At 42.9% G+C, this 11,509-nt stretch overlaps 1 protein-coding gene across 1 annotated transcript; it reads right to left on the bottom strand.

Moving 5' to 3' along the window:
* Positions 1 to 4,583: 4,583 nt before the first annotated feature.
* Positions 4,584 to 5,687, bottom strand: LOC103644933 (ethylene-responsive transcription factor RAP2-13). The gene has a single exon (XM_008668078.3). It carries the CDS (start codon positions 5,665 to 5,667, stop codon positions 4,840 to 4,842), a length of 828 nt encoding a protein of 275 aa, XP_008666300.2. The 5' UTR covers positions 5,668 to 5,687; the 3' UTR covers positions 4,584 to 4,839.
* Positions 5,688 to 11,509: the final 5,822 nt, after the last annotated feature.

The raw sequence follows: 11,509 nt of genomic DNA, 5'->3' as shown, positions 1-11,509 counted from the left end.
CCCGGGACACGCCCAACCCCGCCGCCAAAATACCCCAACTGTTGCATATCTTGCACGCGGACCAACAACATCCGCGAAACACCGAATTCCACCGTATCACCCGGTCGTAATTCTGCCGCCGCCACAGTGCCCGAGAGATCTTCAGAGGACGCCTCGGCCGTCAGCGTGGTCGCAGCAGACGAGGAGGAAGACGGCATGGCTACGTACCATCGACGGCGGCGTGCGGTCTGCTTCACGCGAGCCAGTTCTCCGACAAACAGGAGCAAGAAGGGCAGACGAGCAAGCGAGCAGTTTGAAAAAGGGAGGTTAGGGTTTTCGCGGCACGCGGAAAGGTAAATTTCAATCCGCGCCGCCCCCTTTTTATACACAGGGCGCGACGCTTCGGGAAACCCGCAATCCAACAGTGCGGCGTCAATCAACGGTCATGTCAGAAACCCTCGTGGAACCACTTCGAGCGAGGGCAGCGTCTCCACCATCTAGCGACGCCTTTGGCACCAGATGACTTAGTCGAACTGGTCCCTCGGAGGGCAAATGTTGGGGCGAAGGCGAAGACGCCACCCTTCGCTCGATGCCTTCGCCAAACTCGCTGCACCAACGGAGACAAGACGACTGGCAGACTTTACCCTTCGTCCCACGCGTCGCAGGACGAAGGCCTATGACGAGGTCGTCCCATCCCGCGGTCTCGTCCAACATGGAGGCCCACACGTGATCCGGCCCATTGTAACAGGCCCTGCGTGGCCTCTACGCATTACGGGCCTAATTTGTAAAGGCTTCCCTATAATTACAGTCTGTAACCCTGCTTTATGGGAATATTCCGGGGATAACCTGGGCGCCTGAGGGCACATGCGTCCTTAACTCAAGATGCTGGGCACTCAGGCACCTATAAATACCCCCGCACAGTGCCCTTGAGAGGCTAGATTAACAGAGCTATTGCCATCTCGAGTTAAAACCTTGTTTACGTTGCTTTCACTCCCACGTTGGATCAACTTGCCCAGGAGAGCAAGTTCCAACAGTATTGATTTTCCTTTTTTGTTCCCTCCTCTTGACATTCCTCAAGTCCTTGACTTTTTCCTCGAGGGATCTTGTGCATGCCACGGTTATTCCCATCTCAAGCTTCTTCACCATGTCATCACGATTATCTTGAGAAGGTTGAGCAATGCACTTTCCTTTTAGTTGTGTCAAGCTTGTTCTTAGACTCTAATTTTCTTCCTTGAGCTCTTGATATGCAATATCATCTATTCCTAGAGATTCTAGCTCAAAGAAGGATTTTCTTACAACGAGCATTAGAACATGGCAATATAGTTTAAATTTGAACACATGTGCATGAGTGAGGTTGTTGAGATTTTAAGTTTTCTATCACAACCTCATGAGCAATATTTAACATGATATGATCATCCATAAGTTTTTTATGAGAACATATAAACATATCATGTTTTTCTTGAAAAGCTAGATTTTCAATTTTTAGCCTTTCTATTTGGTCCTTAAGCAAGGTATTCCTATTTACTAATTGAGCGATACATAATAAGGAGTTGTCTTGCTCAATTGAAATAGTTTCATACCTTTGGACCAAATCAACATGAGAGCACTTTAGCTCCTCATGTTCTTTAGTAAACTCTTCCAAGCTTTGGATTTTTGTGATGAGGACATCTTCTAGCTTGTGAAGAGCTTCGCTTTGTTCTCTCGCTCTTTTTAAAAGTTTGAGTATGACCGTCTTATCTTCTAGGCTTAGATGAGCGTAGAGTTGCATGAAGCTTCTTTAATCCTCCTCATCCTTATTTGTGCTTCCGCTATCATTTTCATTAGCCACACAACATATGTGGGAATCGAGATGGGAAGACAAACCTTTTGGAGAGGTGGATTCATCGTTTGGTCTCCAACGTTCATTTTCTTGTTCCTTTAAAGGGTTAGTTTCACAAGGACTAAAGGAAGTAGAAGCATCATATGAACTAACATGTTTGGACTCATCAAATCTATTTTTAATTCTAGTCCAAATATCATGTGCATCATGAATATGTTCATCATATCTAATTATGAAGGCATAATAATCTTCTTTGTTAGGAGAATTACCTAAGATGTCATAAGCAAGATAATTTAAGCGTAAACATCTTCGATCTTCCTTAGAAGCATTTTTCTTATCATAACTAGAAGGTATAATACTCTTGTCTAAAATTTGTTCTAATTGTGGGTCCATGGTCCTAAAAGCATTTATCACACTAGTACACCATGAAGCATAATTAGAGCAATCGAAAAGTAATATCTCAAGAGTTACCTCATTGTTCTCCTTCGGTGGTGTCTTCTTGTTCTTTTGGGATTTTCTCCGAGCCATCACTTTGAGTTGTTAGACTCAATATGAAGTGTCTACCTCTGATACCAATTGAAAGTCGCCTAGATGGGGGTGAATAGGCGAAACCTGAAAATTATAACTTTAAACCCAGACTTGATCCCTTGATTACCAGTTAGAACAAGATGAACAATTATCGAAGTATAAAACTAAGTCCTTTGCTTACAAAGAGTATTGCTTTCAAAGAATATAGAATTAACAAAAGGCCAACAAAAATGTTTATGGAGAATGAAACACGAGGGCTTAGATAAGAAGAGGAAAATCGCAAGTTTTTTCTTGCAAGGCACTGCTTCTATATATGAGAATTTAACCTGAAGCACCAAAAAGCAATATCAACAAAAAATAGTGCAATCGAACTTAGAGAGGGAGAAGACAACAAATCACAAGCAATAAACACAAGTGACATGGGTGATTTGTTTTACTGAGGTTCGGTTCACCAAGAACATAATCCCCGTTGAGGAGTCTACTAGGACGGGTCTTTTTCAACCCCTTTCCCTCTCTCCAATGGTCATCAAGATCGGCGAGTGTTCCTTCTTCTTTGTCAACAAAAGACCGAAGTCCCCGCAAGGCCAACCATAAAGACCGAAGTCCCCACAAGGCCAACCATAAAGATAAGGGGATCTTGCTAGCTTTATAATGAATGGGAGTCAAAACTCCACGCTCAAATGATCACAAGAGGTAGCACACACTTTCTCTCAATGATTCTCACAGGGCACTATCGCTAAACACACACGAGTAGCTCTTTCTTGCTTGTTCTCTTTTTTGTGGCACTTATGAGGCTTTGATGTGTATAGAAGTGTTGGTCCAGTAGATAGGAGTGAATACGCATCTCTTGTTTATGAGATAGATCAATTTATGTCATGAATGGGCTGGTTGGGGTGGCTTTTATAGCCCTCATCCACCCATATACCTGTTGGATAGAATGCAACAACTCTATGTTGACGGGCGCACCGGATAGTTCGGTGCACACCGGACATGGCATTGTTCATTGTCCGGTGCCTGCCACGTCAGCCAACTGGGGTCTGTAGCAGTCGACCGTTGGATCCGACCATTACCCAGACTGTCCGGTGTACACCGGACAGTTCAATGCTACAGCCCGAGAGCACCCGTTGTGGGCCTCTCTACGCGGACTGTCCGGTTGTCCCACCGGATAGCTACTATTCAATGTCTGGTGCGCCACCAGGCGCTGGCTGACTGCCCTTTTCTTGGATTTCTTCGCTGATTCTTTTGGGCTTCTTTTGTTCTTGAGTCTTGGACTTTTCTACTTCTTTTTATGTCTTCTTTTGAGGTGTTGCATCCTCATTGCCTTAGTTCAATCCTCTTTGCATCCTGTGAACTACAAACATAAACAGTGACAAACATATTAGTCCACAGGGTGTGTTGATCATCAAACACCAAAACCCTTTAGCCAATGGCTCGGGGTCCATTTTCCTGTATATGAACTTTATGCACCTGAGAAAAGATCAACTAGGTAAACTAGTTTGCCCATAAGTTTTGTGATGGTTGTCAAACACCAAAATCGATTATAGGAGATGGTTGAGGCCAATTCCCTTTCAATCGTCATGATAATCGTCTGTTTCCTGTCTTATGGCTAGTAACAGACATCAGTTACTCGTCGGTTTCTAGTCCTAATGGCGCGACCGTTACTATTCGTTGTCCTTCTCCCCTCCTTCTGATTGCATATAAGAATGGAGGGGGACGACGCTCTTCGAGTTACACGCTTGACCTCTCATACGCGTTGCAAACAACACGTCCCCGTCCCACCTTCTGCGAGCACAGAGAGAGTGGGAGAGCAGTCCTCCGAAATCGTCCTCCCTTGAATGGTAATTGCTCGCTTCATCCGTTCGACCAGCAGCGCTTCGTCTACTTCTGTTGTTCGTCTTCCAGTGACCATTCAAGGGACTGCACGACACACATCTTCCTGCATTGACTATGTACGACTATATCAAACATGCACATGAGATGTCTCATGTGAATGGAGCCACTGATGCTTTGATCATCGGTCCCTCCGTAGGGTACTTTCTGTTTTACGTATTTGTGCGTGTTTCATTCCTGTTTACTGCTTATGCGAGTAGTCATACACACATGCATATACATGTCATCACATATATCATATTGTTCTTCTGGATTAAATTAAAATTGATAATACCTAATTTTCTAACATCTATTGATATTCATCGCAAACTCGATCCACAAAAGCACGTATGAACCATGTATTCACATAATTCAAGAGTTCCTTAAATAATGTTCATTGTTTCAATTCATGAGTTTTCATTACCAGTATTTCTTCGGTTAGAGTAGCGCGGCATCCCGCATCCGTCACATGGTACATACACGTATAATTGCATATGTGTACTGGTTTTTCTTTGCGAAAACGGCGCCAAAACACAAAGAGCATAGCATTGCGTGCAAAACAGCAACAGCAGCACATTCCAACTACTAATATGCACGACGCCGTTGCTTTTTCTTGTGTGCTGGTTCGTGGTTGCACGGTCACATCATGAGAGGATGGCGTTCCAGTCGATTTCTAACGACGGGTACTTGCAGAGCGCGACGCCGTCGCCCTCATCCCACGGCACCTCCGAGAAGTCGAGCTCCTGCATATCGGGCAGTGGCGCCGTCTTAGCCAACGACGATGAGCCGGTGGATGATGGACAGAGGCCTGTGCCGTACGCCGTTGCCGTGGTGGTCGTCGAGGTCTCGCTCTCGATATCCAGGCTCTCGGGTCGGGGCAAGGCAGGCGCCGCTGGCGCGGATGTCGTCACGGCTTGGAGCTTGGCATCGACGGTCGGGTGGAGCGGCGGCGCAAGGTGCGTACCGCCTAGCCGAAGCTCCGGGAAGTTGAGGCGGGCGGCATCGCCGCGCAGCCGGAACGCGGCGCCGTCGTAGGCAAGCGCGGCCTCCTCGGCGGTGTCGTACGTGCCGAGCCACAGGCGCGTCCGGTTCCGCGGCAGCCTGATCTCCGCCACCCACTTGCCCCAGTGCCGCTGACGCACGCCGCGGTACAGCTTCGTCGTCGTCGTCGAGGGTGCCGGCGCGCCCAGACAGCGGTACGGCTTCATCAGGCGCGGCGCCGATCCCAGGCGCCCGCCTACGACGCGGTAGTAGTAGGCCGCCTGCGCCGGCGTGATGAGGTGGTAGCACTTGCTTCTGCTGGCGCCGACGATAGCCATGGCTTGGCCCGGCTCGGTGTCCACCATGATCGGAGCAGCTTGCACCGGGGTGTCTAGGGAGTGGATTAGCTCTCTGTAGTACTGCACGGCGCCTAGCGGCGGCGGAGTAGCTTGAAGGCGGCGCCAGTGCCTATCCATGGCCGCCGTAGTCATGCTTTTGGATGTTTTTAAGCGTGCGGAATGAATGAATATGCAGTGCAATGGATTTGGAGTTTTTATAGGCAGGAAGGCAGCAGCGCCACTGGCCAATGGACAACTGCCAAGTGGTTTCCTGTGCTACGTGGCAGAGGGTCATATGGGACCTTGCGTGACATGAGAGGCACTTGGGAGCTGGTGATTGGCTCCAAGGAGCATTAAGCGTGCATGAAAGAAGGTCAACAGATGAGTATCGGAAACTACGCAGATTCTGCAACAACATTGTCATTGAACGATTACTTTAAAAAAAAATTGTTAGAGGGACTCTTCCTTTTTCTGCTTCTTAATCTCGTTGCTTCCATGCTACAACAATGTAGACGAAATTACCAGAAATGTTGCTCCTAATACGAACATGTGATGGTGACGCAGCGCCGCCAATGCATTTAGATTTGATGCGCAATGGCCGCTCTTCACGACGGTTTCTGGTTGACTCGACATGGCATGCACATCCGTTGCGCTGTGTAACCACACACAACGAATGCAGGCCTACAGTTCATTCGTTGCTTCAGCTTTCAATCTCAACCAAGAATGCAGAAAAGTGATAAAAAGCACACACAACCTTTTCCTTTGCGCGGTACCTCTGTTGTGTTACCGGTTATTCTTTTCCTTTTTGTTTTTAATTACAAATTTGATTAGTTGTTTAAGAAAGTTTATTTGCTGCTTTGTTAATAAAATAATAGAGGCCGGGTATCAACACACACAAAAGGAGAACACAGGCTGAGATTGGATTTTCTAATAAATATATAAACAAAAAAAACGAAAATATAGACTGTCTACAATTGTACGTACGTACGTGCATAGATTGGGTTGTATATAAAACAAAATACTTGAGGATAAACACATAAAAAAGATTATGTGCTGTCGTTGGCCAAGACGGTGGCAATGGAAATCAACCGACCATGCGAGCTCGGAGGATTATGCATGTTTCAGTTTTTTAATATATGGAGTAGCAAATAAAAAAATAGTAGTAGCATTTTAAAGAATTGGAAAATACTTCAAATATTTAATAAGTGGAACTATTAACTCTTCTCAGTGAAAAATAATACTTTCTTTTGAGGCAATTATGCCACCGCCCTTGTTTTAGGATGTAACTGTAGATTTGTCTATATTTTTTAGGCTTTATGTGTTAGAGCTGGTTTTTTTTGCCTCTTGACAACAATTTAAATAGTTTGTCAAAATAATTTTTAAATTTTGAAAATAATTCAAACTATTGTAAAATAATTTGACTTATTGTGGAAATATTTTGAATTCTCATAAAAACATGTATAGTCTTAAAAAATTATGGTCAAGACTACAATTACACTCTAAAATAGGGACAATCGCGTAATTATTTTTTGTCTTTTTTTATCAAGGTTTAACACCATCAAGTACAACTAACGAAGTAGGGGCATAAAACAATTTTATTTTGAAAGACATGGGCAAACACGCAAAAGTCTAAAAACATGAGTAAATCTACATTTACACCCTAAAACAGGGCACCGACACAATTATTTTTTTTCTTTGTTCTAAGTCAAACTCATTTAACTTTGATCAAATTTGTAGGAAAATCCAGCAACATTTCTAACACGAAATTTTGTACATAAGGTCTTTCTTATAATATATTTTCATTAAGAAATTGTTATAAAGTTAGAAAAGATTGGATTAGGACATAAAAAGCGAACTGCAATTAGGAAACCGAGGAATCCACTAAATGCATCCTGAATTTTAAAACAATGCAAAATCTAGTAGGAACCCTGCAAGTGCAAAGAGATTAACAACCATCATAATACTTTACTATAAATCAGTATGCATGGATCCTTCCCAGCAAAGAAAGGTTAAATCTAGCCAAAAGGCGGTAACAACTTCAACTTACCACAAAACCTGTCCGCACGCGTCAGCAGTTTCGATTAGATTTTTAAACACCAATAGAAAAGAGCTCGAAGCCTGCGGTAAGTTCTACTTTTTACAAGTAGTTTCGGTTATCGTGCGCGAGTGATAATAAGCTAGTGGACGCAATTAAGCAACAACAGTGGAAACATATTTTCACTGGCGATTTTCTTAATACAATCACAAGTGATAATCTTATTTTCACTGGTGATGGTAGAAATGGACGGTGGCGGTTGTGTTAAGAAAACTGGCAATAGAAATAGCATTTTCACTGGCGATTACAAAAATAACGTGTCAGTGAAAATATCGATTTCTACTAACCTCTATCACTGATGGTACTGAAAAACGCTAAGGGCCCGTTTGTTTCGTTGGAATTGAATTCCATTTTAATAATTATAATTTAGACAAAACTAATTAAGTTTATATATTTATATATGTAATATATTTATATATTATCCTAAAACATATGAGAGAGATAGTTATATACTACATTTATATTATATAGGCGCAAGTAGAAGAATATGCTATAAGTTGTACATCGGAAAAATAGCATGTAAATCTATAGAATCAATTTCCATCTCTCACCCCATGAATTTGAGGTAGGCTTATATGATAACTTTGAAAAGTGGTGGAATGTCATATTCTAAAAAATAGCCTATTCCATTAATAAGATTCCAATTCCTCGAAATGAAAGGAAACAAACAGGGCTTAATGCAAATAGATTTAGAACCGCCGCTAGAGAGCTTATGTTTATGTATACTAGTGGCAGCTAACTAATCCAAGAACACTGAAAAGAGACCATCGGCAAATATATCGTTTGTCTATTGCTTCCAAAACTGTTAGTTGGCCCATCTCCACAACCTGTCGTCTGCCCAAGCATTTCAAAAACATTATATGGGTGGTGATAACCTTCTTAATCTCTGGGTCAAAAAAAACAAAGCAGCGCTAGCGATAACTTTATAAAGCAAGCTTGTGGCCTGTGTTCATCAGGGCGGGCCTTAACAAATGCATGACTAATTAGTGGTCACCAAGCAATCATGCAGCGTACGAAACGAACGGGTCTGCATCAGCGTTGAGCTGCAGCAGCCGCGACAGGTCCGGTGATGCCATGGAGGCAGCGCTTTTTCAGCGTTCTGGTTAATAAAGGGGAAAAGGGCGTTAAAGAAATGACAGGATAAGAGTTAAGAAATGGTGGAAGGCGTAAGGATACGGCGTCAGACAATCTAGGGGTTACGACAGTCCGTAGAGGCAATAAGATTGACATCTTACGTGGCTTGTAATTGCAGATGTTGCTGTAAAGGTCACATCTAATTATTGCCTTGAAAACTAATGGTTGATTTGGTTTTACTCTGTCAACTATTTCAGTTGGTCCTGGTATTTAGACTTGACAAGATTTATTATTTTCGCTTCTTCACTAGTACACAGAGGCTCTATAGTGGCGGTTCTAGAGCTGTTTGCACTGGCGTTTTTCAGTGCCGCCAGTGTTAGGAGCCAGTGGAAATCGCCATTTCCACTGACGGTTATTCTAGAACAGCCAGTGGAAATAGCATTTGCACTGGCGGTTTTATTAAGAAAACCGCTAGTGGAAATTGTATTTTCATTGGCGGTTTTTTTATTTAGCCACCAGTGGAAGTTTTCCCACCTTTTTTTAAATTTTCAATCAGTACTGAAATTTATATATGTTTACACACACAAACATATATATATATATATATTGATATTGATAAACATGTAGTATTGATATTAAAAGCAACATGGAATTAAATTCTATCATACATTTATATACATCAAAGTCTTGTTTACAACCATGTATGCATCACACATTATATACATCAAAGTTTTCACGAAAGCTCTAATAACTATCTCGGCTAAGAGATAGTCTACTAATTTCTGTTAATATTCTAAACTCTGGCAAAGCTAATGTTCCGGAAGCATCGTGATATTTCCCTTCTGCGGGAATGACCTCTTTCAATATGAATGTGCACAAGTCCTCAACTATGCCATACAATACACCTTCAGTCAAGTTCTCCGGGCTTCCTTTTTGAAATTGCTGTAAAGGAAGTTTATAAACATCATCTATTTATACTCAATAATAACACATTTGCATCTTTAATGACATAAATATATACATGACTATTACTAATAATACCTTGCCAGGGTTCGTGATGTATCGTCCGTTCATTCTCATGAACTCGCACACGTAGAACCCACATAGGACAGATCCGGGTGGTTGCTTATGGCACTACATAACGGGAGATTGGTTATTTAGTTGCAACATTGTCCTATGTACGTACATGTATGATATGTATTCATAAATTCACATACTTACCGGCCAGTTATAATGGATGTCTAGTGGCACGCCTTTTTTGGACATGTCGTACTTTCCACCTCGTAGCTTATAAAACCTATATGCCCTGTGATCTCAAATAGAATCACCATGTTATTCTACAATTCTCATCGATATAAGTATGCATGCATAGAAAAGGCTTACAGCTCTAAGATGCCGAGGAATTTTGAATAGGCCAAAGGCTCGGTGTGCAAGGAGTCGAGCACATTTCCAACCTTAGGATAAATGAAGAAGCATATCAAGTGGTCCCTGTACGAATCAAACTTGTGATACATGTGTATTGAAATTATTAATTTTATTTATGCAAAATCACACTTACTTAAAGTTGTACGGGGCCACTATGGATTCCCTGTCTTGGAATTGAAGCATTGTGTGTCCTATGTAGGTGGCGTATCTTAATTCAAAATCCTTCTTCAGATCCTGGATACGCACCTCAATTTCTTCGTCTGCTAGTCTCTGTAATGCTTCGTTGTCTTTTCCGATTCTAAAAGTGTGGTTATCCTCGCATATCTTTATTGGGTTGAGATACCCAACCCTTTTACTGGCACTAGCATTGGGATTGGTACCATAAAGGATCTCCTGCTGATCATGTTGCATTCTGCAACGCACACGTGCATGTCAGATATTGAAAATTTATACAACTCACTAATAATAAAACATTTATGTGGAGTATGAGTGACACTTACAATGCAAATATGGTTACAAGTTGCACGTCGAGTCTCTGAAGGTTCATCATTAACCACATGTCCTCGAATGCAACAAAGGATTTTTGATTTGAACCAATAAAAACATGGGCTGGTATATTGACACTGATGGTGTCGATGCCAACTGAAGATGCCCGCATGTACCAATCATGCAACCTTTTAATATTAGCCGGGACCTTCATTAGTTTCTCAAAAGTGAGTAGTGGTCTGCCCGGCACATATTTTTTAGGCACGTTTTTATAATCTGCCTTAGTTGGCTTCTTTATCTTTGCGGCCATTGCCTCATCCTTTTTTGCGGACTCCTCGAGACCGGCCAAATCAATAGTGTTTGACGTGAGGCTCTGTCCAATCCCTTTCAAAAAGCAAGCTGTGCCAGCAGTGGATTTACTCTTCTTTTTCTTCTCGAATGGGGACACTAATTTTGGTATAGAAACTTTAGATTTCTTTGATGGTCGTGGATCCCTTGATAGCTGTGGAGAATGTGGATCCCTGAAGGGCGATGTATGTGGCGGAGACGGTGGGCCACCATGAGGATGAGGAGAAGGAGGGTCAGAAAGAGGATGAGGAGCAGCATGTGAAGTTTGAGGAGGTGATGATGGATGTACAATAGGAACAACAATTTGAGAAGGCGGAGACGGTTGGGCCTGCGATGACGGCTGTCGTGGTGGATCAACCAATTCGACATCCCTTCGAGGCCAAAGGATAAAATTCTTGATAGCTTGTCCAAGTGTCTCGATACCTTCGGGCCCAGGGATGTCTAGCATGTCGTCCTCGGATCCTTGGACGACTGTCGTCACTTCTACCCTGCAATATTCTTCTGGAATGTCGTTTCCATGGAACTTGCGTCCTGGGATCGCAAGGCCTGTGGCTACTTTCTTTGTAC

The sequence above is a fragment of the Zea mays genome, chromosome 1 (assembly GCF_902167145.1).
Source record: "Zea mays cultivar B73 chromosome 1, Zm-B73-REFERENCE-NAM-5.0, whole genome shotgun sequence".
Taxonomy (NCBI): domain Eukaryota; kingdom Viridiplantae; phylum Streptophyta; class Magnoliopsida; order Poales; family Poaceae; genus Zea; species Zea mays.
Note: the sequence above shows the minus strand (reverse complement) of the source record. Positions and strands in the feature narration are given on the sequence as shown.

Excerpts from the sequence above, each read along its gene's own strand:
- LOC103644933 (XM_008668078.3), bottom strand. The coding sequence starts at position 5,667 with ATGACTACGGCGGCCATGGATAGGCACTGGCGCCGCCTTCAAGCTACT.